This window comes from Drosophila hydei, unplaced genomic scaffold (genome assembly GCF_003285905.1).
Source record: "Drosophila hydei strain 15085-1641.00,03,60 unplaced genomic scaffold, DhydRS2 tig00000149-arrow-pilon, whole genome shotgun sequence".
NCBI classification, from domain to species: domain Eukaryota; kingdom Metazoa; phylum Arthropoda; class Insecta; order Diptera; family Drosophilidae; genus Drosophila; species Drosophila hydei.
In genome coordinates this window covers 2,254,391-2,282,358 of record NW_022045678.1, presented here as the reverse complement: position 1 = coordinate 2,282,358, position 27,968 = coordinate 2,254,391, and the positions used below count along the sequence as shown (strand labels likewise).

Sequence of the window (27,968 nt, the reverse complement as noted above, 5' to 3'; positions counted from 1 at the left end):
TTTAGTGCAAATGCTAAAAATTGTTAGCTTTAGCTCCACAAAAAAATTTGTTTGACCACACGAACACACAGCGTCCACGCGCAGTGGCAGTCGAACTGTAGCAGCAGCAGCAGCAGCAGCTTCAAATTCACCACAGACACGCAACAGTGGCTCGTAAACTGTATGACACTTGGCTCGATGGCTCTAAAACTTTGCAAGTTCTAACTGCTGCTGTTGCTGCTTTTACTACCGCTGCTGTTTTGGGTCGGCTCCGTGTGGCGTTGCGCATCCGGCGCTAGGTAACCATCTTGACAAATAAAAGCGCCAATAGTATATTGACAAAGAGCACAAGCAGCATCAGCTGGCGTCGCACGAACCAATCCTGTTAAGAGACAAGTGGACATTAAGTAGCTGCCACAGCTATCAGCTTACAGCGCGCTCACCTTAACTTGCGGACTAACCAAATACAGCAAGGGATTCGCCCTGAGGCGTTCGTTGTCTTCGATTTGACGACGCACGGCCTCGCGACGTGCCGAGCCCAGGGCGGAGACCTCCTCGCGACTCATGGCCTCCGTGGCGCGCGGCAGCTCCTGGAAGTCGGGCATCGACTTCTTCCGCTGCAGCGACACATTGATGGGCACCGTCTGTAGCAAATGGAAAGAAAGGCAACTCAATGTTAGTTATGCAAGCGACTTGTTTAGGTCGTCAGCTTGTTGCATGCAACACCACCTCAACTGGCGGCTCGACAATCCAGCTTTCGCTGGCTCGTCGCGCCAACAGAGCCGGCGAGAACATCAAGTCCTCCTCATCCTCCTCGGGATACCAGTCCATGTTGTGTCCGCTTTTAGCTTCACAATTGTACAACAGCCAGCGCAAGAGCTTGCATAAGTCAAGCACTCAGTACCGTTCAGTGGCGCCACCTCCAACTTGTAAACGAGTTGAACATGACGCTAGAATTTTTACTAAACACTTATAATGCCAACGACACTTGTGGCCAAATGGTCGTTGCCAGCAATGCGCCCCAATGGCCAAAAATAGTCCAACACGCACGGCAATGAGCCAAAGCAACAACAACAATTATAAGTAAAGAATCCCGCCTTCGCCTCTGGTTCTGATCTTCACAATTCTTCAGCACTAGAATAATATATGCTAATATATATATATATTTATATATATATAAATATATATAGTTTGTTTAAAAACGAGAAAGTGGAAGCGGAATCTTGATCTTAGCCGCTGCCTCTGACGGCATCAACGCGTCTTTTGCTACTACCAAAGAGCCCACGAAAAGTGTCGCCAGCCAGCGACAATTGAGCGCAGCGACAAATCCAATTCCAATGGGCAACCGCCACCACTTGTGAAGTGTTCATCGCATTCAGCAAAAGAGAGCGCAGTCAGCCACAATTGTGATCAGCGAGTCGCATATGCATTCCATTCTGGCCTGCACTCACTTTTCACTATAAATAGCCGGAGAATGGGCACATGTTCCGTCCGGCTCTCGCTCTCGTCGTTGCTCTCTTTCTGTTGCGCTCTCGCTCTCACTTTTATATTGGCAGCTATTCTTGTTTTGGCCAGATATATGGCCTACGAATTAAGTTAATTGCACGGATTAACTGAGTTATGAAATATTTGGGAGCAGCCTGCCCGGGACTTTAATAGGCAGACGCGTGCAGCTTAATGAGCCGCATAGAAAGTGAAGATGAACTTAATTGAGACTTCTGATTGTAGCTTTGCGTGGCTCGTAAATGGGTCATCATATGTAAATAAAGGATTTCCTAAACTGCTATAAATATTTGAATTTCATTTTGTTTACGCACAAAGTTGTCATTGATATTGAAGCTTCTCAAAAGACCAAAAGCAATTTCTCTTCCCATATGATTCTCACTACTGTTTATACTATCTAAATTATTAATTAATAAAATAAAATTATTAATTGATAAAAAAAATAATAATTAATAATATTAAAATTAATAAGAAAATAAATAATGTTTCTAGTCTGTTCAACTTGCTTAGTTCAGAAGAAAATGTCTAAAGAATTTTATTCTATTTCATTTATTTTGAGTCTTGCCTAATTGTAAAGGAAGTGGGGAAATTCGTAATATGAGCTTGTAAATGAGGAAACAGTAAAGTTTCTAAGCTTGCTATCTTTTAATTATATTCAGCAACTATCGAGTATTATTCACCTAAAATTAATTATCAAATATTCAGCTTAAAATACTTTAGTTCCATATAATTTTCAGTTGTTTCTATAAGCACTCATTTCTTCAGTCTTTGATCGATCTAACACCCAGTTGACTTACCTTCATTTTCTTGCCACCACCGCCGCCGCCGCCGCCACCACCTTTGCCGCCCATAGCCACACCCACCGGTGTCGCGGGCTTAGCTGGCAAATATAAGCTTTCCGTACGTTTGGGTTGCAAGGGCGAGGGAATGATATCCTGACCGAGCGTACGTTGACGCAGCAGCACATCCTCGAAGGGCTGATTGGGCGACGAGAAGAGCGGCTCCGCGGCATTGCTCTGGCTGGGCGCACGCCCACCACTGCCCAAGCTTGGTGTGCCGGCGCGCGACAAACGTCCACCGGCACCCGAAGGCAGCGAGCCGTTGCCGGTCATCGTCGAGGTGACAGTTGAGCCTGATGCGCCCGGCACTGGTGTAGTGCCCCGAAATACTGAGCCCGCTCGTGGACGGCCATCCGGAGTGCTGGCACCGCCGCCATTGGGCATGGCATCAGCCAGCCCGGAGCGATCCAGCGAGGCCTGGCGGGAGCCGGCAAGGGCACCGCTCATACGGCTAGCCGCACGTGCATAGCGATCGATGGACGAGTCCCGGCTGGGTGGTCGCTTATAATGGTCAAAATGATCGATGGACGACTGCTGCCCCATCTGGCCCAGCATGGGTGGACGCTGGCCGCGCGGCTGTTGCTGCGCAGCGGCCATGGCGGCGGCATTGGCGGCAGCATCCGACAACTGTTGCTGCTGCTGCTGGGAAGCGCGACGCAACAGGCTGGCACTGTTATGACTAGGCGAGGAGTGCAAAGAAGGCTGCTGCTGCTGCAGCTGTTGTGTCTGTTGCAGTTGTTGTTGCTGCTGCTGCTGCTGTTGCTGGTAGAGTCTTTGTTGCTGCTGCTGTTGCTGTAGTTGCTGCTGTTGCAGCAACTGTTGCTGGTGCTGCTGCTGCGGCGACATGTTGCTGATGTTGCTCGGCGCGACATTGGGATTGCCGGCACCAAAAGGCGCCTGCTGATTCAGTTTGACACCGCCGGGTGGTTGCTGCTGTTGGAACTGATATGCAGGATTCATTTGTGGATTGCTCTGTTGCAGCTGCTGTTGTTGCTGCTGCTGCTGTTGCTGCTGTTGCTGTTGGTGCTGCTGCTGGTGATACATTTGATTGATGGCGCTGACGACCTGCGCATGGCTGGGCTGCGCTTGGCTAACCAGACCAGAGAGATCCGTCTGCGGCGAGACGGGCAGCTGCTGCGAGTACATGGACGAGGGTACCGGGCACTCGGACTCGTGTTGCTGCTGCGACATGCGTCGCTGCTGCTGCTGCATGTTCAAGTATTGCTGCTGTCGCTGCGCCTGCGTGGCGTATGCATCCGAGCCGGAGCCACCGCCACTGCTTGCCGGCGAAAACTGTTGCTGCACGGACGTCGGCGGCTTAGCGCCAGCCATGCCCAAACTCATATCTACATTGGTTTGGCTCGGAGCGCCGCGGAAACGTTCGCGTTCACGATAGCGCAGCTTCTCGAAGCGCTCAAGCACCGAGGGCTTGAAGTCGGGCGCGAATTCGCGTGCCATGCGTACGGCGTTCTCGCAGTCGATGCGCGCCTGCTCGGCGGCGACGTCCGCGTTCTGTGCCTTGGCAGCGGCTGTGGCCATGCGCGAGATGGCCATATCGGAGCGCTGCATAGCCATTTTAAGAGCGCGCTGCGCGGAATTGACGGCGGCCGTGATACGGTCACGGAATTTGCGCGAACGCGCCAGGAACAAATGCTTTTTCTTCTGGCTGCTGATCAATATGTTGTTCTTGTATTTGCCCTCCTCGACGGTACCATCACGAAACGTGGTCACACCATAGCCATGCTTGCGATTGTTATACCACTCGCCTTCATATCTGGGATGGAATCAAGGGATTAGTTGTCTGTAATATATTAATCCGCGTTGCCCACTTACTTGAGTCCGTCGCTGCGCTCGGCAACGCCGTGTCCGCAGCGCTTGTCCTTCTTCCATTCGCCCATGTAGGTCTCCACTACCGTGGGATCCAGTTGCTCGTCCTCCATGGTGAAACTGGCATTGGACTCTGTGTGCGCAGATCTGTAGAATGAGAAATATATTGGTAATTAGCACCGCTTGTTCACGAACTCTATACAATCAATTAAGCTAAAATGTATTTATTATATGACCAGGCTAGTTATTAGTTAACTTTGTGCTGGGCTACTTAAGACGGGCAGACAATGGGGCTCAAATCGTTCCTCTCAAAGATGTTTCCAATATTTTATCGTTGTTTTCGCCTTTCCTTATCTACTCTCCTAATGAATTCTCACTTACTTCGTGGTCAAATTGGACTGCTCGGAGCCGGTGCTAATCCATGAGGCCGATGACATCGTGGATCTAATGCTGCCCGAGGCAATGGTGCCACGTTTTTCTAAATCTCCAGTGCTGCGCTGTTTACGCATTTTCAGACCCTGGGAAAACAAAGAAAAAACATAAAACATATGAGGCAAAATATTGAGAATTTGCTGACTTACCATTAGAAATCCCTTCTTCGTCTTCTCTGTGAGGCTGTTGCGCCGCACGGGCAGCTTATCTGACTTGGCGGTCAGCACAAAGCCTCCACGTATCTCCTCCGTCTTCTCGGGCGCTTTGACAGCATTGCCATTCTCGGCGCTGCGCAGGGAGCTTAACGAGGCGTGCAGATTCTTGCGACGATGATGCGAGGCGAGGCCGAAGGGCGCCGAGGTGCGTATGCCATAGCCATGCCGCTTGCCCTCCTGCCACTGACCCTGGTATTTGCCTGCAAGACAGGAAACAAAATAGGCCATTAGATCGTGCTCTCCCCTCTCGTTCGCCCTTTGTTGGCCAATTAAAATGCAAATGATAAATTCAACCGCAGTGTGTGACCTCATTGGAATGCCTTAAGCCAGAACTGTCGGCTGCGTCTACTTGGCATGGAATACATTCATTAGCCGGCAGCCCACTCGTAGGCATTGCTGGAAGTAACTAGTATTCTATTAATGACTCCACGTGTCTTGCGCCATTTAAAGACCTTACCTAAGGACGGAGCGTTCGCCTTTATATTGTGCTATTCGGAAGGAATGTCGGAAGCAGGTTGGGTTATTTAATTAGTAAATGTTGCTGAGGCTTAGCAAATGACAATTTATAGTTGTTGCCCGACAAACAGAGGGCAAACATTTGCATAGTTAACTCAACTGGATTAAAGGTTACTGCAGCTATTCACAAGGTGTCCACTGTTGCTATTTGCGGAGAGCCCCTAATAAAAAGTTCTAAATAAAGCGGCAAGAGCTAAATACTCGTATATTGCAGTTAGCCTGGCAACTAAGACCGTTTGGAAGTTAATCGTTTGTACCAATCCTATATAAGAAAATAACACTTTTACAACATGACCAGTTTTATATTCTTGTCTAATAGATAAAGTCAATTTGTAAGGCGATTTGAAATCTATTGGAGAAGTTTTCAATGAAACTCTTAAAGCTGATGGGCTAATTCAATAGCTCAATTAAGACAGCTTTTGTAAATTTAACCTGACCAACTAAAGATCTCTGCCAAAATAACCTTAAGCATAGTATATAGGCAAGCACATGAATCGATGAGCCACATTTGTGAATAACAACCTGAATACATTATGAGTGCATCGCATTTATGCACAATGACATTTCGTGAAACAATGTAAACTGCAAGTATATTTTAATTTTTGCATATAATATATTTAGTGTGTGCACACACACCCACACCGCACAAGGCAATGCCTATATACATATAGTAGATGGAGAGCCATATGCTCGGGGTCCAATAGGCGAGCTAACCGAATTTCCCCAGAAAAAACCAACTCATGTTGCAAAAATGTTTCAAAAGAAAAACGTAAAAAGACTAAGGAAAATATGACGTCAGGCTGTGGTCACTCTCAGTGTGTGTGTGACGGCTTTGTGTGCGAGAGATTTTGGTTTACCGGCAAGCCAAGAACAGAGCATTGAAAGGGGCTACACGAGAGTACACACATACAAGCACACGCACATGGACAGGCGCCGAATTATTACAGAAATGTCAAAAAGTAAAATAAAACAATAAATTGATTTCAGCTGCCTCTGTTGCTGTTGTTGTGCTTTCAAAATATGCGCGGGCCAGGAAATAGACGCGGAATGATCTCATGCATCAATTGAAATTACGTATACGTAGCGTGAACCACTTACCGCCATCCGCATAGGTCTCGCAACCGGAACCATCCTGATAGCCCTCATTCCAGGTGCCCTCGTACTTGGCCGTCGACACAGTGCTCTCTCGTACACCGTAGCGTCCCTTATGCCCATCCTTCGACCATTCACCGCGATAGATCTGTCGTCCAATCTGCTCCACACCCAGACCATGTCGCCGACCATTTTGCCACTGCCCCTCGTAGTGTGATCCGCTATAAGAAGTAGAATAATATAAGATAGAGAAACGATATTTTGCACAGATGTTCCAATTGCTACTCTTTCTCTACATACTAGCCCGCATTCTTAGAGCGACTAATTAATTATCGATATTCTATTTATCCAAATGAAAAGCCCACTAATCAAATAGTCTGTTCCATTCCTTAATCTATAATATAACGAGCAAACAGGATGCAGAAAAACTGAATGAAATAAATTTCATATATAATGCGATCGTGTAATTGGAATGCTGTCTTCCTCCTCTCAGCTGCATTAAATACACCTTTTTAAATATTTTACGTATTTTATTCCCCATCTATTTATCCTTGATTAGTACGGTAACAAATGAGTTTTAGCAAATTGAATAAATAAACAAATTTTGTGTTTCACCAACTTTTGGGTGCACAATTCGCACCTATGCCTTCTCTTCCTCTTTTCTATCCTTGCCATTCACACGAAATGCATCTAGAAAGCGTTGCCACCTAAGCAAACTTAAGCTTACATTTATGACGTCACTGCATTCAAAATATTGTTTAAAGTTTCTCTTGTCTAATTTATAATAAAGTTGTAAATTCCATTTGGAATTTGGCAATTATATTATATGCAAAACTAATTAAAAGTCTGTTAATTGCTCTAAAACAAACATTATGAAGTTACCTGGGCCAAATGTACGATCCGGATACTTCAAAGCCATAATTCCAGGCACCAGCATACGCGCCCTGATGTTTGGGCCCGGTGCAGACGCCATGACCATGGGCTTTGCCCTCGTCCCAGCCGCCGCAGTAGGTGCCGCCGTCTTCAAAGTCAAAGCGGCCGCCGCTCATTGGGGCGCGCTTAATACCGGCGGCGGCAGCGGCTTGGGCAGCGGCATAGGCGGCCATATCGCCGCCATTTTGTTGCAGCTGCTGTTGCTGTTGTTGTTGTTGAAGCTGTAGCTGTTGTTGCTGCTGTAGCTGTAGTTGTTGTTGCGTTAGTTGATCAGCCTGTTGCATACTCAATGCTTGTTCCTACGGTCTATGGCTGTCGTTTGCTTCTCTAACTCTTCTTCTTACTAGTTTCTACTACTAATTGTTGTTGTCGCTTTGAGCTTTTTATGTTTTCGTATGTTGCGCATTGATTTACTGCTCAATTGTTGCTGTTGCTGCTGCTGTTGTCCTTGTTGCTTTTGCTTCATTTGCATTTGTTTGTGTTAAATCTAACTTTTAGTTCGTTTCGCTTAATTTCGTTTTTAGTTGTGTTGTATTTGGTTTGTTACTTGCTTGTTGACTTCTGCTTAACTTAAAGTTAGTTTAGCCTGGGTGATTTGTATTAGTTAGTTTGTTGGTTTTTCACTGAAACGCGAAAGTTGTAACTTCTTTTTATCTTCTTATTTTGATTTAATTTGCCTTCGACTTGTAGCTTTTCAATCAATTATCGATCAAGTTTCTATCGCGGGCATCTCAAAATTATCGATCTGTATGCTAATATCGTAGGCCATCATTGGATAAGCTGCAAGGCTGCAAAGAAAAGTATAAACTTAGGTTACAATTGTTGCTCAAACACATCCAACATGATTTAAATATTTTGTTTACAATAAAAGTTGTTATCGGTGCATATTTTTGCTATCGATAACTAAGCTGTGCTAAACTTGAACACTTTATATAACTTGTTTTTATGAAATTAATAATTTATTTTATATAATATTTATTTCGTTTATGCAACCAATCCAGCTCTGTCTGTATATAAATATAAACAAAAGTGTTTTTCGCTTATAAACATTTAAGTAAAAGCTGAAAGTTGCAGCACATTAAGTTTATGCATTTTCCAAGTTGATTTATAGCGCGATTTAATTGATTTTTATCTGTCGAAATGTAAAGGTTTTTGCTTTATTTTTTTAATTTTTTTCTTTTAGGCACGCGCGCCACGAAATGTTTATGATGTAAATAAAATATATGGATATGAGAGTAGCCAGAGCAAGAAAATATACCTCAAATGAAGAGAATAATTGATGATGATGATGATGCAGATGATGATGATGTATCTTGGCTTTTGTTGATGTAGTTTGTTGAGATGAAATGTAATTGCAATTGCAACGCGATGCTCGCATATAAGTGTGTGTGTGTATCTGTGTATTCGACTATGTGTGTGCGTGTGTGTAGCCCGCACTGTTGTTTGTTAATAACAAAAACGATTTTCGTTTCGAGTTTTGCTTGGCACCGGGACTATCGAAATTTATAGCCGCAAAACAGCATCATCTTGTGTATATAATATAGCCTAGCTATATCTATAGATATACTCGTCTCTGTGCGTGTGTGTGTGTTCGTGGGTGTGTGTATTCGCGTCAAAGGCCAAACGAAAAGAAATTCTCAATGGCGGGCCGTCGTTTTGAGTGGGAGGCAGCTGCAGGTTGCCACGCTCAGCTGTTGCCCGGTGGCAGCCACTCGCTGTGGCAGCCACTCGCTACGCGATCAACGAGTGGGGGCACTCGCTTGTTTATTTGTCTGAACGTAGGCACGATTGTAGTAATAAAATATTATGAAGATTGCATAGTAGCAGACAAATGCCATGCACAGCACTCGCAGAGTTTTCATTTTCTTCTCTTTGCTTTTGTCTTATTTATTTGTGGATTAGATCAAAGTTTTTGATATGTGGTAAATTGTATTAGCTGTTGTTGGTTTGGTTTCTTTTTTTTTTTTTGTAGTTTTGCCAAGTAGTTTTTAGTATTATTATTTTCTTTTTTACTGCCTCGTAATTATTTATGTTGCTCGGCCATTGGGCTTTTGCTTTCATTAAGAGCTATGTAATTTCTGTGGCTGGGCCATGTGTTAATCCTACAAATATATATATGCATATATATATAGATATAGGGTTGTTTTTTTTTGGTTATAGATTTCTTTGTTTGTCTTAATGTATAAACGAATTGAGTTGAAAATTTGTTGTTATAAATTTGTTGTGATTCATTTCATATATTGAACTTTATGTGTATAAACAATAGTTTGTAATTATAATTTATGAAGTTCTGCATAGACATTTATGTTAATTAGTGAATATATTGAAACACCACATTTTTTGGATTTTTTACAGATGTTTTATATGTTTTATAGATGCTTCAATAAAAGATCTGCACAAACCGAACCGAACCGAACCGAACTGAATAGAACTTAAAGGTTTCACATTGCCTCGAACCATTAAGAGAAGACAGCAAAATCTATAATATATTTAATATATTCAATTTACATAAGAAAAAGCAGGTTTCCATGAGGAAAGTTCAACGAAGAACATCATTATATATATTATACTTAAGCATTTATATATTCAAAATATCACATCATATTTAATTAGTAGATATTCAGCATTAATTCCATTCCATTTGCAATAATTTCCCAAAAAAGAAAAATAGAATATATATTCAATTTCTTAAAGAATTCCATAACAACAATGTCTGCACGATGAAGAAGAAGCAAAGCAACAACAATGCCAACGAGCAGGAAATGTGCGCTTAACGCACATTGTGTATACGCCATGTGGCTCAGTGCCTAATGCTACGGAATTGCGATATCATTGGGTTGGTTAAACCAGAGCTCCAGCGGAAATTGTTTATTTGGAAATTCTTCACTCTGTTGCAAATAATTTACAGTTTTATTGTGGCATGAGAAAGATGGAGAAAGAGAGCGAGAGAGACACAGAGACTAAACGGATGCTGTGCATTGGCTTATCACATGGTTGAGAGGAATTTTGTGTCTGCGTGTGCTGGGCGTGGTTTCCATAGAAGAAGGGCCAAAATATCCACCTGCTGACAGCAAACACAATACAAGTGCGTTAGCTGTGCAGTTGTGTTGCCTATCATTGTTTTTAGCTAATCAAGCAACTTTAAATGTAAAGTCTTAAAGATCAGCTAGGATTATTTACAAGAAAATCCCTAATAGACAAACGACTGTGGAGTTATATTATAACACATTGTTATATAATATAATTTATATAATATAAATTTATGCTTATCTCATCTATTTAAAGTCAAACTGGCATTAGAGTTAATGAAATGAATATAATATAAAATAATGTCATACTATATCATATAATATAGTATATAGTCTATATATTACAATAAGATTTATCTTAAAAAATAAAACAGTATTTTATAAAATATGTAGAATACGAATTTTCAGATATAATAAAAGTTAAATAGATAAGGAAAATGTTGGGATTTGTCAAGAAGACGATACATTCTATCACTTAAATTAACAAAAACTCTGAGTAAAGAGATAGAAGATTGCTTAGAATCAAGCAGGATCTACTTTATGATCTTATGTGTTCTCTCACTTCCAAAGCTTTGCTCATAAGACTTTGATTTTCATAATACCAGATATTTCCTTTAAAACAGAAGAGACGAACACGAAGCATCTTTGCAATAAATAAGAGACAGAAAGGGAGAGATATTGTGTGAGAGAGACAGGCAATGCAGATCAGCCATTTAGTAAACTAAACATACTAAATCTCTATTAACATGTAGAGACTTTTAAAACAATTTTAAAAAATGTTGAATTGCATGATTAGCTCCCCCTGAAACATAGATTCTCTTTTTTGAAAACAACAGAACTTTATCTAGTCTATTTTGGTTTTATATTAGAATAGAGTACATTAAAAGATTTGTAAAAAATATATTCCGATTCAAATCTATTGCATTTTATAATTAAGTCATAACAGTTTTTAGCTTGTCAGCTCGATATATCTTATATTTGAAATACTGTTACTTTTTTCAGTTTTACAATTATTAATTTTATATTATACAACTCTCATTTCTTACATTTTCTAAATGCTTTGCATAAATATTATTCATTTTATGGCATTAATATTAATTTGTATACTTAACATCGATCGATTGAATATGATTGTATAGCAATTGGAGTACTATAATATAATCGATATAGCTATTCATAAAATGTACCGCAAGCATTTTAGCCACTTTTTTTATATATTTTTTTATTCTGCTGCTCGGTTTATTGTTCTCTTGCGGTTGCCGAGCAAACGAAACGAGACGAAACGAAACGAAATGAAATAACAAAAAGAAATTCAAATTTGAATTTGAATTTGAATTTGAATTCTTCTGAAGCTTTTGTTATTAATAGCAAAATACACACACCGAGCAGAGGAGCTGCGCTCCGAGGGGCCAGCAGAGCTGAGGCGGCAGAGGCGTGGGGCTGCTGTCTCTGGCTGCCAATGTTATTTTGTTTAAACATTAATGATGATGAAAACACACGCTTCGTACAGTGCATGCGATTGTATTCGCACTCACGGCGTCTACTCCCCTTTCGCCGCCCTGTTCTGCTTACAAAGTGAAGAAATTTTCGGGATTGTAGAGTCGAAAAAATAAATTCGTAGCATAAACAGCAGCAGACAGCGCGCCAAATGCTGCAGGCAACATTTTCTTCTCCAGAATGGGAGCCATAAATTTCCCAGCTCTAAGCAGCAAAAAGAAAAGCAAAACAATTTCGAATACGAAATTCAACTACAGCGGCATCATTCATGCCAAACATTGTAGATTATGTTATGAATATGTTGCTTTCCACAGAACAACATTATCGACAGTGACAACACAAACCCAAATAGCATATATACTTTAATTGAAAATCCAAATCTTTCTACCTTTTAAGATTTTGTAGTATTTAGTTAGAAGCGTGTCAAATTTGTTCATAGTTTATAAATATATTAATAATATATTTTTAATTGACTTTCAACGGAAGCAATAAGACATCTTATAAAAATATGTTGACTTTTGAGACTGTGGAATATATACAAATATATTATATAGATATATATATATGTAATATATAATATAAATATAGTATATAATTGTCTCCTGTCATTCAGTCAACAAATTGGTATATAAATATTTATATATATATAAAGAAAATTTAAGTACTTATTATTTTTAAATAATAATAAACAAATTTAAAAATTACTTCAATATTTATATAAGGTTATCATAAGTATCAATGTATATATAGACGTCATAAATTTTTTAAAAAAATTTTAAACGCTATACGGAAATATTAATTTTCATTTCTTTTTTGTTTTTGCGACAAGCAAAACAAGAAATATTTAATATTTCTCTTTCCCTTCCATCATTCCATTTGGATTGTAGTACTGTTATTATGTAAGCATATATAAAAAAACATGCTTGAGATTCAAAAACATTTTCTATAAATTTTCCTTAGCTGTCTCGAACAAGTTTTTATTTCTGCATTAGAAAAGTAATAAAATTTATTTAATTTAAAATCTGATATGCTTAGCATTCGTATAGTAAGCTTTTGGACAGATGTACAGATTGTACTAATATTAAAATAGTGCAGACAAATATATATATATGCAAGCATATATTGAATTTATTTATAATGAAAGTCAAAGCATCTTAAAGTAGGTATTTTTAATAATTTATGTAAAAGGAAATAAAGGATGCGTAAACAAGGCACTGAGAGGAAACGGAAGAAATTTAAAGAAAAATTCTTTAAAAATAAAATTGTGGGAATTCACAGAACCATTTCTTGATGCAACAAGAATATCAAAGCATTAATCAGTATATTTAAACGATATAAAGAAATATAATACGAAGAGTTCTATATCTCTCAAATCATATTAGATGTTGAATTTATTTATATATATATGCATATATAATGCATATAACATTTGAAAAATTCTTATGCTAAAAAAACGATTTGTAAAAAATTAATATAATATACAAAATTTTTAGCAACCTTTTTTAAAAGGATTATTTCAAATTTTTTTTTATTTTTTTGAAAATAAATTTTTGGTGTAACGATACAGAACCCAATTTTGTTTTATTTTAAGCAGAATAAAATGGCACTAAATAGAACAAAATTTTAGCACAAATGATAAAATATAAATTATTGAACATTATCAACGGTCCACTGTCCTGATGACCCATGGTGTGTATATATGTATATACATATATATATTTATATAAATATATATAATACAAATCTTGAAATCCCAAATTTTGAAGATTATCTTTAGTGAGTTTAAAAAGAAAATAAAATAAAATAATATATATATATATATATATATATATATATATATTTATATATATATTGAAGAGAATTTTAAGAGTTACTATTCTAATAAAGAGTTGGTTAAAAGAAACGCAAAAATATCAAACGGCAAGCCAAAACAATTTAGTTAGTGAGCCCTGGGCCATATGTCTGTATGTAGCATATTCAGCTTTATCACAGAGCTCTGCGAGCTGGGCTGATAAAAGCATTTACGTATGCGCATTTATTTATAAACAAGCAGCAGCCGCATGTATCATTGTTATTTTAAAAATTGCTGCCTGCCAACGACCAAAGGAAAATAAATAAAATTCGCTTTGGCAAGAATGAAGAAAAACAACAAAAACAAATTAAGAAACGAACAGAAGAAAAAAAAGAAGTGAAAAATTCGTAATATTGTTGAACTGTATTTTAGGTGCTTTTTGGCAAAGTCTATAAAATTCGTATTTTTTTTTTTAGTTTTTTGTTTTCTCTTAGCAAAAAGTGTCGCTGTCCCTGGTTCGGGCTATGCAAAATTGAATAATAGTCCCAACTGACTGACGTCGTTGTCGATGTGCTTGGGGCGCGACTGACAGTCGTCAGTGTCGTTCGTTCTTGAGTGCGTTTTGCATTTTATTTGTTTTCTTTTTTTTAATTTTTATTTTTATTTTTATTTTTTATTTTTCTTTATTTTTTTTTTTGGTTTTTGGTTTTGCTTGAGTTGCATTTACTTTTTGTTTTAGTTGAGCTACGCGACTGCGTTTCAATCAATCTCAACTGCACTCTCACACACAGTGCCATACTCACGCACACACACACATATACACAGACACACACACACACACACGCACACACACTTAGACAGCGACACGCAGCGTTCAGTTTTTGGTATTTTTAGCATATTTTTGTCGAACAACGCGCACTATTCGTTATATTATATGTAGTAGAAGGCAGGCAAACACATTCTCTAAATTGAAATTATTTATAGGTTCACATAAATTAAGTATTAACAGCCCAAAAAACTAGCCAACTACTGCAGTAGTTATTGCTTTTGAGGGTTACAACTTTTCTATCGATTGATTCTCCTTTCGGAATTGATGAAATATATTTTAGATATATTTGCTTAAACTTATTTATTTAATGAAATTTTATTTATTTAAATTTGTCAGAGCACAAGTTTGACCCACAGCAACTAAAAATAATACAAGCTCTTTGCATTTTAATTAAAATAAGACTTTTTTATACTAAATTTATTATAAAGATAATTTAGTGGAATTTGTTCATTTTAAATTTTTTTTATTTTTATTTATTTATATTATTTTGGAAACTTGTGCCTTTAGCTCGCTAATGGCTGAAGTCATTAATAATTTGCCCAACTTGTTTCAAATGAATTTTCTTTTCCATTTCACATAAATTTGATTTATTTATTTTTTAATTGCATTTTTACTGAGATGAAAACTTATGACGTTTGCTGCATATACTTATATTGTTTTATAACTTATTTAACGCAACGAAATTTTCCACACATACGCACACACTCACATGCTAAATACACACGCACACGCACACACACATACCGAGGCACGCAGAATAACTCGGGCAAATTGTTAAAAAAATGAAGAAATTGTGAAAAATTTTGTGTTTGGCCGCACACACACGTTAAAAATAGCAAAAGGCAAAGGCGTTGATGAAAATTTGTTGAGAAAATCCCGTGCCTTGGAAACGTTTTTAGTTCCAAACGGCGCTGCGCCGAGTCGCTGACAGCTGGCAATGCGTACGCCAGCGAATGGAGATGACAACGACAACAACTTCGACAACGACGACGACGACAAACAGTGAACGGAACGCACGAGCGGCAGGCTAACGACTGGCGAAGCGCTAGCAAATTGGGAACAGGGAACGAACGAGCGCAGATCGCTGGTCGGCAACGTTGATCGTTGATCGTTCATCGGCCGTCGCGCAGTAATGATGGCCTATGCCAGTAAAATGTTTGCCTAGGCAAAACGTCCACCGTCCACAGGGCGTATGTGTGTTGATGGATGGGCACAATGTTGCGTATACGCCCAGTGGTACACTAACTTTTTGCTCAGCGTGCGGTAAATCGACGCGACATTTAGCGAAACGCGAACACGTCCAAACGCCAAACGTTCGCAAAGCGAAAAGAACACACCAAGCAGCTCTCTCCCAAATATGCGCGAGCACAAGAATTTTTGTTTTTCGGGGATCCGCTGAATTCATTCAACGAAGCTACACAGCAACAGACTGGAAAGCGACACAAGCTACACGGCGACAAGACGACTGAGAGAGTCAGAGATTTGTTCATTTGCAATGCAGCAGCAGCGCTCTCGAACAGCTGTTGCCAATTGTTGGCTACATATTTATGGGCATCAATTCTCAAACATAATATAGACATAATAATATGAATGAATGAATGGTTGGTGGCATTCACCGATCACCCCCCAGATACATATATAGGTGTGTATATATACTCTGTACACTCGGCTGCTTTGTTTGCCTTGCCAGGTAATTGGCTAAATGACAGCCAGGTAATGTGTGCGGTCTGACTCATAAAATGAAAAGTCTATGGCCAATGATGGACAGCAACGCTTGATTGGCTCAGCTGGCAGATGCCTGGCGGCTAAGGGGTTGACTGTTGAATAAGTGAGCGTATGCGAAGTCGTGCTAAATAGCCCAACTAGCTGCTGCAGCCGTTAAGCTTCAAATTTATGCACTTTCATAACTGCTCAACGACCAATTATCCCCGTGCTTGTCGCCCTTTCAACTCGTCACATGTGTCCCACTTTTCTTCTTTTAATATGCTGACACCATAAGAAAGTGTTTAATAAAGGGCATATTCGCTTTCAGCTAATGTTCATAAGGTATAGAAAAGCGAAGGCATTGCTGATATTAAAAGTGATTAAATCGAGCTGAATGGATATAGTTATTACGACGATCTCGTCAATCTCGGAAACTAAAAAGTAAAATAACTGAAACCTTAATAATTTTTAATCTATATAAAACATTCTAATTATTTTTTTTTTTTGACATTTAATATAAATAAAAATTTATTTTTAATTATTTACAGCATATCTCAAGAAGTATAAGAGCTAGAGATTTCAAGTTTTACATATAGACGTTTGTTAAGCTCAACTCATTTATGAATATTTTTTCATCGAGAAGCTCACCTAGAAAAACCAAAAAAAGTCATTTTAAATTGATTCTTAGATTTAAATCCTTAGATCCTTAGGATTTAGTGATTAAATACAGTAAGTTAACTTATTTACACACTCAACACATCCCAGTTGAAGTTATTCAAACTGAGTTGCTGTTAAAGTAGTTAGTCTTGGCATGCTTAAGACTTGGAGTATCTTCTAGTCACTACGCTCTCATCCTTGTGTTCTTGTTGCAGCAAATGCAATTACCCCACATAAATGAACGTCTCAAAGCGTGCCATTAAATATGTAAGCCACAAATGCTGTTAATACTTTGGCGCTGCCTTTGGCGTGGTAAACACTTGAAGCGGACAGCTCTTAGTCGTAATTCCCTTGAGCTTAGGACACCAGCACGCAATGAAGCGATCCGGCAGAGGTACATGTATCTTCTTGCCGGTCAAAAGCCATTAAGTGAAGTATATAGAAACATAGAATGGCATGCCAGCGAACGATACGCGCGCACAGACAGACCACAGCACAATGCTCCTGAGTAATCGGGTTATACAATTTCTAAATTAAAAAACAAATAAGTATATACTACAATATTGCCAGCCAGCGAGCCAGCCAAGTAGTACCCATTGTTTTTGTAGCGCTGCTCAAAATACATTTTTGAGGCATGTCAATATTTTTAAACGTCTTGAAGAAACAAAAATTATCTAGGAGAAGAATAAAGCATACAAGAAAGTGTCTTTAAATAAGAGATAAACATAGGAATTGGCTTGGGATCTTATAAAATAATTATATATACATTTATTTTATATTTAAAATATAATTGTTTACATAAAAAAATTTTAATAGTTTATATTAAAGGTGTTTGGTTATAGTGTAAAGAAACTTTCTCACAAATAACCGAAAAACTATGTTCTTGATTTGTAGAACATATGATATAATTTGCCACAGCTAGAAATAGCCATGCCAATTAATTAATTTAAACTTAGAGGATAATAAAAAAAATAATATTTATTTAGTTTCTCTTTATGTGTTCCATTTATTTCTTGTAATAGTGATAAGGTAAAGATTTTTAAGTGCCAAGACTTCAATAGTTAATATTATAATGAATTTATTACTTTAGATAACTATAAATGTAATGAATATAAAATATATGACTTTTTATTAAATTATTAAAAAATTAAAATATAATTATGGCTTTTTTGTACAAATGTTGAAAATCATTTTGAAAGTTTACAAAATCGAATGCATAAATTATATATAAATTTATTTTTGACCTAATCTGTTTTTAAAATTCTGAATCTATTTTAAATTTCAAACTATTTTCATTAAATTATGTATTTAGAGAATTTTTAACCATATTAATAATATTATAAATACTTGAACTTTCTTTTTATTTAAAAAAAATGGAAATATATATCAATTTTAATTTCATAAAGAATTAACTAAAATATGTATTTATTTTATTTATTCATTAATTTGATCAACTATCAAAAGAAATTTGAAATTAAAACTTAGCTTCAGTCAAACGTAGGGTATTTCAAATACGTCACTTTGAGATTTTCAATTATCTATATTCTATTTATTTGTGTCAGTATTATGTTCATTGTTTTTATATAGCAGCAGAGCTCGAAGTCAACACGCACTCGAAAAAGCGACCAGAGACGTTCCGCTGTCTAGGCGAGTCCTTCGGCTCTCCCTGCTAGCAATGAAGGCCATGTACCGCGTATATATATTTATATATAAATATATATATAAATATATATATATGTAGCTAATTGATAGGGAAATGCGTGTGGCACACAGGTGTGCAGCCAGTAGAACGATTGTGCTTCCTGGCTGTCTGTCAGGAAGTGTCAAATGCCGTGCTCAGCTTTCTGCTTTATGTTCTCTGTATATCGTTACGAAAGTGACATTTTGTATGCGTAGATTGAATTTATAATTGGAAATGTTTTTTCTTCAAAATTTGTAGAGTACAAGGCAGGCTAAGATTGAACAGAAATTGGCTTAAATATATATGCAACATATATTGATATATATATATGTATACAGCAGACACGGAGAAATGGCCTTAAATCTAATTTATAATTCCAGTTGGGTTTAGCGTTTGCCACGTGCCCGCAACTCAAGTTGAGGGCAAATTTCCATTTGGCTCTTGCCAAATTATGAATTTAAATGTTTTTATAATTTAATTTTGATTGCACGCAAATATTTTGTGCGCTTTTCATGTCAGGCACATTCCGTGCGATATCTGCCCCGATGTGGCTTCGTTGTTATTGCTAGCAAAAGCAATTTCTGAATTTCCATGAATCACACACAAAGAAATCTTTCGGCGAGCCATGAGAAAACACAATCGAACAATCAGCAGACGGCCGTGTGATTAAACGCCAGGCATCTTTCGCTTGAGGTTGATTCAGGGGGCCATAACATGCCTTCAAACCCCTCAGTGGGTGGCCTCCCCCTCTCTCTTTCTCTCTCTCTCGTTCTGTCTCTCGCTCAGATGATACACACAGTTTGATTGATGCAAAATTTATGGAAAATATGCGACAGAGTTGAAAAGCCAAGCAAATGTTCACTTATCGATTTGCCTCAACAAGCGAATTAAGACAAATGGTCAGCACGATTCCACAGCAAATGCTGATTGAATCTGGCCTTCGAGAATTGACCAACAACAACAACGACAAAAAACAGGAAAAATTGAATTTACAATGGCCAAAGATTCAACAAGGCTTCAAAGCAGTCGAATAACGAAATTATACCAAATTTATGATTGGCAAATTGATGTTCGCTGCTGAAGATGTTGTTGCAGATGAGAGCCATAAAAGCGAATGATTTTTATAAGTTCTTAATAGATTGATATATCACTACAATAAAAATATGTTTAAAGCTATAAAAAAGCTCATCATATTGAAAAAACAACAACGAAAACCGGACTCTGAACGGAATTGGAATTCAAATTTGTTTGTTTTTATTTATTTTAGATATGTTATGACAGTTCAACTCAGTGCAGCCCTCTGCCTGTGGCATACATTCCCATTCTACTTATGTGTTGCATAGAGATTAGATCTCTTCTGTTGAAATAGTGTTTCATTTTATACACATTGGCAAAGTGAAGAGAGAGATTGACTTACTTTAATTCTAAATTAATTTATTTGTTTCTACGATTGTAGACATGGCATATCGATTATAATAATAGAATTTTGTATCCATTTACTATTATTTTCAGCTAAAGACTTTGAGCTAGAATACATATAGTCTATCTGTTAACCATTACATGCCTCACAGTATAAATGTTAGAGTCAATATAGTTTATAGTTCAGAGATGATGAGCTCCAAGTCTTACGCACATTTAGTCAACTAGTTTTATTTAAAAGGAACTCTATTTTAACATGAAAGAATGTTGGATATGGAAGAATATTCAGTAGATTTCTCAATCCCTAATACATTCAAATTATATAACAAACTTTAATAGTATATCTCGAATATTTGTACAGCTCTGGCTATATAGTGTAAATATAAATTAATTCAATGTTGCAGTCGGGCGTGAATGAGTATAAAAAGTATACTTGCATGCAAAGTATCTCATCTAGATGCCCTAATCAAGCCATCTAGATCAGCAAAAATTAGATTAGAAATATCATAATCTGTAAATATAATAAAACATATTTCAAAGACCTACATCAGCCGATTTAATATTAAGTATTCTAGCCAAATCAACTAATCGAGACATACAGATCAGTGAAGCAAACACAATCAATAACTGCATAGAAATAGTAGGAAAGATTGCTTAGTCAAATTAAAAATATAACATTGATGAAAAGAGAACCGTCAATTATAGAAGGTTCAGATTTCATGTAAGCCACAAGTCACAAATTGCTTTTACACCGTCAAAACACAACAAGTAATTATAGGCTAACAAGAGCTTGAATTTTAGAGGAGCTCAAATTGAGAACTTTGCCAGGCGAAAGCGAATCGGGCCAAGCTGTGAACCTAACGATTTATGCAGCTGTTGACTTGCAATGCAAAAGGACTCTACTAGAAAAAGAAATCCGATATAAATAATGAAATATTTATGCATGTGTCGAGTGTGTGTGCCTGTGTGTGCGTGTGTGTCGCTTTTATTGTTGTGTCAAATACAAAGGGATTGAAAGCTAACACACACAAATGCTCACACATGCATAAAGTCCTTATGGGGGCATAATAACAATAACGAGAACAACGAACAACAACTTGAAGCTGCTCTAAGCACATACACACACACACTCATATACACACGTAATGTGGTTGCATGTATATGTATGATATGTATATTTAGTTAGGAGTGCCCTGTGCGCCTCCATCCTGGCCGTCGTGATTGGCGCGATAAGCACAAAAGCCGCAAGATAAAAACTAAGAGAAATCGACAATGGCTCGCACGTTAAGTGTTTATAGGTTGAATCCACGTATAACTATATGCATATATACATACATACACATATTTGGTAAAAGATTACAGCTGCAGCCATAACAATAACACTTAAAAGCCAATGCCAAAGCCAACGCCAAGCCAAGTTATATCAATGGTTTCTAGCGAGTGTTTAAGCATAGTATTTAAAGCTGAAACGCTGACGGCTTTGGCCATAGCCTGCTGTGCGATGGCACCGCAGAGACCCACGGCTCCAAATCGAGGACACTGGCCAGATGAGAATGAGGATGCGGCTGTGGCTGTGGCTGTGGCTGCGACTGCGGATGCGAATGTGCATGGACTAAACTGAAATTTGTTTAAACAGTATTTGAAATTGGGTTACAGCCGAGTTGTTATATAAGGCCCTGGGAAGAAAACATGTGTGTGTGGCTGTCTGTGTGCGTGGCACACACATAAATCTCAACAAATATGCAGCACACAGCGTTCAGCGCACGCACTAAGCAACAACAAACACCAAAGTCATGGCGGGCACATGAATCACATCGTAGAGCTGAGGGGAAATAGTGGAAAGGGTGGCAGGGCTATAGCAGTGGCTCCCTCTGAACAAGTCAAAGGCCATTGCAAATGTAAACTTCAAGAAGGCCAAATTCATTTTATACGCAAGGCTAAAATTGGCCGAATAAACTAACAAAAATTGTCAGCGTTCTGCAAAGATTTACAACTCTTAAAGGGCGAAATAAAAAATGAAACACTTTCTAGAGCCTCACACAGCGGGTAGCGCGGGTAATTCCAATAAAAAGAAATATGCAAATGCTTGATAAAACTGTAAGAATGTGTTCTACAACTTATGGCTATTATAAACTTCATAGGCACTGAAGGAAGAGAATTTCAACCAAGCTTGCAACTGGGAAACCTAATTTATTAGTACGTATAAACTAAAGCTTAAACCAATTTAGTAAGGAAACATTATTAAAAAAAAGCTGTATTAATGTATTTTAATAATATATTTATATATATATATAATAATAAATATAATATATAAATTTTAAAATTTGAAGTCAGCGCCCAAAAACTCCGTCTTTGACAATGTAATTTTTGCCTCTCTATTTCCTCTCTCTCTGAGTGAAAATAGAGGATAAAAGCCGGAAATGAGCAGCGGTGCGCTGCATAAGTATAAAAACAAAGATAATTTCAAATCAACTATTTAAAAGGAGCTCTAAAGCTTGCATATATAAATCAGCTTTTCCATAATATATAACAGGCAGAAGCACTTGTCCCGGAATAAATATTGTACTACAAATTAAAAAATTCCTTGCAGAGAACTAAGAGAGAAGTTATTCATTCATTTGGTGAAACTATTCAGACTTCATGGCTTTAATGGTTTAGAGTGAAGATTTATATTGTAGTTTGCTCTAGTTTATGGTTTACTCTCTTTTCGTGCATTAAAATCTTTCCTGTGAGTACATGATTTCGTTTGCTTTTAACGCTAGTTGCATATATATTGCTCTGGCTTTTGTTGCCAGGTCAAACCAGAGAGCTTTCCCATGTTTGTGTATGTTGCGTACCTTCCGGACGTTTTTTTTCTAGTTTTCTTGGTTTTGGTTTTTGTTTTCTCTGTTCAGGTCACATTCACTGCGTCTGTTGGCAAAGCATTGAAGCCATCTGCTGGGCAATAGGCAAACATCCTTGCAACTCAGCTAGAATGCCACAAATCTAAAATCCTTAGTCAGTTAAAGCCCGCAAATCGTACATCAGCAACAGAAAAAATGAAGCGAACAAACAAGCGAGCAAACAAACAGGACAAGCAGAACAAACAGGGCGCACATTCAATTTAAAATTTCCTGTGTGCAGCAAGGACACGGGAGCTGAGGCTGACGTTGACGAAATGACAAACAGGAGGAGCGCATCAAGCGAGCGGGCAAACTGTGCAAAGAGCACACGGGATATCCGTTTCCGTTCTAACAAGTGCCACCCCAAAAGACAGACAAACATAGAGTACTCACACTCACACACACATACACACTCGCACACACATACTTAGCCATAGACACACAGAGTTGCAATGAAGCGCATTTCGTAGTAGCTTCCGGTGCTCATATACAGCAAAATACACTCATACACACACCAGTATACACACTCACACATACACACACACCCAGTCTAAGGTTCTGCTACATGTAAAATTGAAATTGACATAAACACAGACACAGCCGCTTGATTGTGCGGCTTGTGTGACTGTTGCTGGCTATAAAAATGTACATAACACTCATACGCCGAGTGGCACCAAGTAACAGCGACAACAACAACAACAGAAGACAAATGGACTGCAACAAGGGTCACAAAGAAGGAGTGGGCTATGGGGTGGATTGTGAACAGTCAAGCCAAAGCAAGGCAAGACAAGGCGAGGCAAGGCGAGGCAAAGCTGACGCAGGCATTCAACTAAAAATCTTTGTTATTTCGATTCTTTTTATCTGAATGTAGCTAATTTGATCAAATATTCAACAATATGGAGAAAGAGGGTAAAAAAACAGAAGGTGAGAAAGAGACAGAGAAGAGTGTGTGTACGAGGAGCAGCAGGTTGGTTGGTACTTCAATTGGCGGCGATTTAAATATAGACCTGACTACATGACGGCCTATGAATCATTAATGAATAAACAATAAAAATAGATCAAGTGCGCATTGATAATAAAATATAAATAGGTATAGGAATTATACAGATATTATTAATTTTACAAGTGTTAGCCAGAAGAGTCTTGATTTTTTCTTTTAAATATGGGAAATGGCTGCTATTTATGTTTAGTATTACTAATGCAGGAGGAGAACGGAGGAGAGAATGTCTTACAGCCCAGACATTAAAAAAAAACAATGGATGCATATGCATATACAGCGTTGTTCACAAAAATAGTATATATATAATATATATATATATATATATATATATATATATATATATATATATATATATATATATATATATATATATTTATAATTATATATTTTTTTTATTTGTATATATATATTAATATACATAAATATATTTCATTCGCATTCACAATGGAAACTCAGCATTGAACTTAAGATTTGTTGAAAAATTAAATAAATTAATTAAAAACAATAATTCATATACTTATCGAGTATTTCGTATATAAAAAGAGGTCTAGCTTTTTTTGAAAAATTAAAAGAAAAATTTTGAAATTAAATTAAAAAATGCAAAAAAAATTAAAATGCGTTCTTCAGAAGGAGCAGAACAAAGAGATCCTTGAGGAATTTACTATTATTTACTAATATTTAAGTAAGAAATGGAAGTTTTTTTATCAATTCTATACTTGATACATTTGATCAATATGGTTTAAGAATTAAAAAAAAAATTAATACATAAAGCAAAAAATTAAAATTATTATTAATTTTTGTAAAAGATAAATATATACATTCATGTATTTACTTGCAATGTTTCATAAGTTGAACAAATATTTAGTATTGTGGGAAAACCAAAAGCTCCAGACAAATTTGGAAATACTTGTATAATTAAGAGAAAACATGTGTCTTATGCATACAAATATTATATATTAAATATAATAAAACATATATAAATATACATTTTTTATATAACAAATATATAAAATAAGTATAATAATTTATATAGCTTTATTTACTTTTTATATGTATTTACTTTTCTTTTTCTTATTTCAGACAAAATATTTGATATGTTTCCCTGATAGATAAGTGATCTATGTAAACCATACAAAAGCTCAACAGCGAGTTTAAGGGTATGGTATAGGTACCTTAGGACAAATACATTTTTTAAATATTATAGGAATGAGAATTCCAATAAAATATATTAAATAAACAATATACAAATATAATATAAAAATATGATTACAAATATTAAAAAAAAAAAGACACTTACTTTGCAAATATTTCCAAAAAATTATGACGAATTCTATTGCAGTCGATCACAAAATCAAAAAAAAAAAGACATTGAACAAGTGTATATATATTTTTATATATTTATATATGCGACACGTTTTGCAGTTCAACCAATGTCGAATGCAGTTGTCGCGTCTTTCTAATGGATCCGAGAGTACGTATATAGGTACTACTAATACATATCCATCTGTATATATATATATATGGGTTTTTATTTATATGTTGCTCATACGCTCATTCAGCTACTTGTGGATTCTTTTGTTTCGGATTCGTTATGCTCAATGCAATCGGCTTAGAAATGTGGGTTTCTCACACAATTATTGTTAATTTTATATCGAGAATGTTGTTTATAATATACTGTGCGACGGTCAGGTGTGCAGGAGACTAAATGTTAATTGTATGCGTGTTTCTTTTTGTGGATGCTCTGCTGGCTTTTGTGTTTTTGTTTGTGCTTTACGCGCGCGTTCGTTTCGTTTTAGTTGTTGGTTCGTTTCACACTAAGCGACACGAAAATCATTGAAATTTTCTACTCAAGCGAAAATGTTTTCGTCTGCTGACGGCGACGCAGACGCCAGCGCCAGCGCCAGCGCCAACGGCAACTGCGGTGCCGAGCAGGAAAAACCCAAAAAAAAATCAACAAAAAAATACTCTCATTTATTTTTTCAACTGCAAGGAGGTAGCACTTAAGGAGAGCATGAGAGAGTGACAAAGTGGGAGTGAGCGAGTGGGAAAGAGAAAGAGAGAGAGAGAGTGTGAGTGAGCACTAATGGCTAGCAATGAAAAGCTTTTTCTTCTTCATTTCTTTGTTTGTTTTTGTTATGGCGCGCTACGAAGTTGCCAGACTGCCTCAATACCAACATGGCGAATGCGTAATGCGTTTTTTTAAAACGCCAAACTCGTGTGCCACAAGCGTCTGTATGTGTGTAGGCATGTTGGGGGCATTTTGATAATGTTTAGCGTTTATAGTTGCGGTTGGGTCTGTGTAGAGCAGCAGGATTTCTTCCTTAAAGCATTGCTTGAATTTTAAGCATTTTTGCTAACAATTTTCGTGTGTGTGCGGAATCACAATTACAAATTAACATATACATATATATTCAAAATATGTTCAAGCTGAAATATGGACTATGTGTTGAGCATGTTTGTTACATGGCACTAAAGGCAGTAGCTTAAATTTTCTACATGACTGCTCTTGCTGTGCTTTACAAGAGCTACTACAAAAGCAATAAATAATAAATTTGTTTTAGAGTAGAGTGAGAATCAGACTTGTTGTCTACATGTTTAAGATGTCATTTTATTCAAAATATCTTATTTTAATTTAGAATTCAATAATTCAGCACTTCACAGAATACTGAAAATCTTGCTAAGATTTTCATCTAAATCTAAGTTAAATTTGTACTACTGCTTAAGCTTAATATATATACAAACATTTTTACTACCATTAGAATTCTCAACCCAGAAACTCTTTTGATGTGGCAAGCCTTTGCATACCTTTCACAAATCCTTTCATCATATGGCGCAATGTCAATTTAGAGAAAGAAACAAAAACTTTTGCTTGTCTTTCTAAATTTCCGTTAAGTTCATTGAGAGGCAGGTCGCAAATTAAACAGAGTAAAGCACATAAAGCCTGAGAAGCAGTTTGTCATGTTTAACCTTCGTGACGGACTTATTGGACCTTGAATTATAGATTAATTACAGTCGGAAACGAGAGCTGGAGGTGTGCGGCGCAGGCGAGGGCGTCACAATGATGTTTTTACAATAAAACCCTGTTCAAGGACTCGCTTGGCCACTGTCACATAGTCGCACTCAACACATACATGCATTTAATATGTGCGCGTGTGTGTGGCATCTACAGGTAGCCGCAGCAACGATGCCCCCAACAGCTTACTTCGATTTTCTAACGAAATCGAAACTCTACACTGCAAGAGAGCAGCAGCCGAGTGGAAGAAAGAGATAGAGAAAGGGAGGGAGGAGGAGAGAGAAAGAGAGAGAGAGAGAAATACAGAGAGCGCAAGGAACGAGAGAGAGAGTGTGGGCAAAAGCGCAAAATGCGCTTTAGAAATGCATTCAACTGAAGCTGCATCGCAACGGCATAAAAAGTCTTTGTCTACTAGCTAATTTTACAGTTATATCTTCTATTTTCTATTTTGTTTGCTTACGTTTTGTTTTGGGTCTTCTGCTTGCTGGGCTGTATTACAAATTTTTCAGTTCAGTGCTGTTAATAATTCATGACAAATATTTGGATGCACATACACACACATACACGCACACACTAAGCCAAACACACAGCGCGTAACTGACACAGCAACAAGAAAAAGCGTTGTGTGCTTCGAGGCGCCCGCAAGGACCAGCGCCTATCTCGACTGTCCTTTGCCAACTGAAGGCGCGACACGAATATTGTTTAGCTTTAAAGCGCCGTCGAAAGCGGATTGCACTTGAAGCTTCCACTGCTGACCAAGTTTCGGCTTGGCTTCGAGCGAGCGCCTCGGCAGCTCGACTGCTCGGCTCGTGTCAGCTCGTGCCTGTGTCTGTGCATGTAGGCCAAAACAGAAACGAGCCTCCTTTTTATTGAATTTTTGCGCGCACGCATTAGTAGATAAGCTTTCAATGGCACGGTAAATGGTGGGTTGTGTGCGAGTGAGAAGAGGGCGGCAAAGCTGAAGCGTATGCTTGCGGTAAATTGCAAGCCCACCAAGTTGTAAACAAATCATTAAATGCCGTACAATAATTTGTTGGAGTGATAAGCTCAGGTGAGCTTTTACAAAAGCTTTATTGCTTAAATCTACAATAACAATTGAAATAATATGAAGTGTTAATTTATGTGGTAT

General features: G+C 37.6%; 1 protein-coding gene across 5 annotated transcripts; it reads right to left on the bottom strand.

Moving 5' to 3' along the window:
• On the bottom strand, positions 1-27,520 carry LOC111603874 (junctophilin-1). 5 transcript variants are annotated; one of them, XM_023321683.2, is made up of 9 exons: positions 27,300-27,520; positions 7,286-8,124; positions 6,410-6,624; positions 4,730-4,995; positions 4,530-4,666; positions 4,155-4,295; positions 2,280-4,095; positions 423-623; positions 1-361 (listed from the first exon to the last, which is right to left on the bottom strand). In XM_023321683.2, the coding sequence occupies exons 2-9, from the start codon at positions 7,618-7,620 to the stop codon at positions 275-277; spliced, it is 3,198 nt and encodes a 1,065-aa protein (XP_023177451.2). In that variant the 5' UTR covers positions 7,621-8,124; positions 27,300-27,520; the 3' UTR covers positions 1-274. The 5 variants fall into 5 exon arrangements, with proteins under 5 accessions (XP_023177451.2, XP_023177450.2, XP_023177452.2 ...); XM_023321682.2 differs by lacking the exon at positions 27,300-27,520 and adding an exon at positions 25,124-25,630; XM_023321684.2 differs by lacking the exon at positions 27,300-27,520 and adding an exon at positions 15,730-15,774.
• Between the last annotated feature and the right edge of the window lie 448 nt (positions 27,521-27,968).

Bases quoted from the DNA above. Each gene is read 5' to 3' on its own strand.
- LOC111603874 (XM_023321683.2), bottom strand. From the start codon at position 7,620: ATGCAACAGGCTGATCAACTAACGCAACAACAACTACAGCTACAGCAG. The intron at 4,667-4,729 runs GTAAGTCAGCAA...TTGTTTTCCCAG, and splicing joins CGAAGAAGGGATTTCTAATG to GGTCTGAAAATGCGTAAACA. The intron at 362-422 runs GTGAGCGCGCTG...GTCTCTTAACAG, and splicing joins TGGTTAGTCCGCAAGTTAAG to GATTGGTTCGTGCGACGCCA.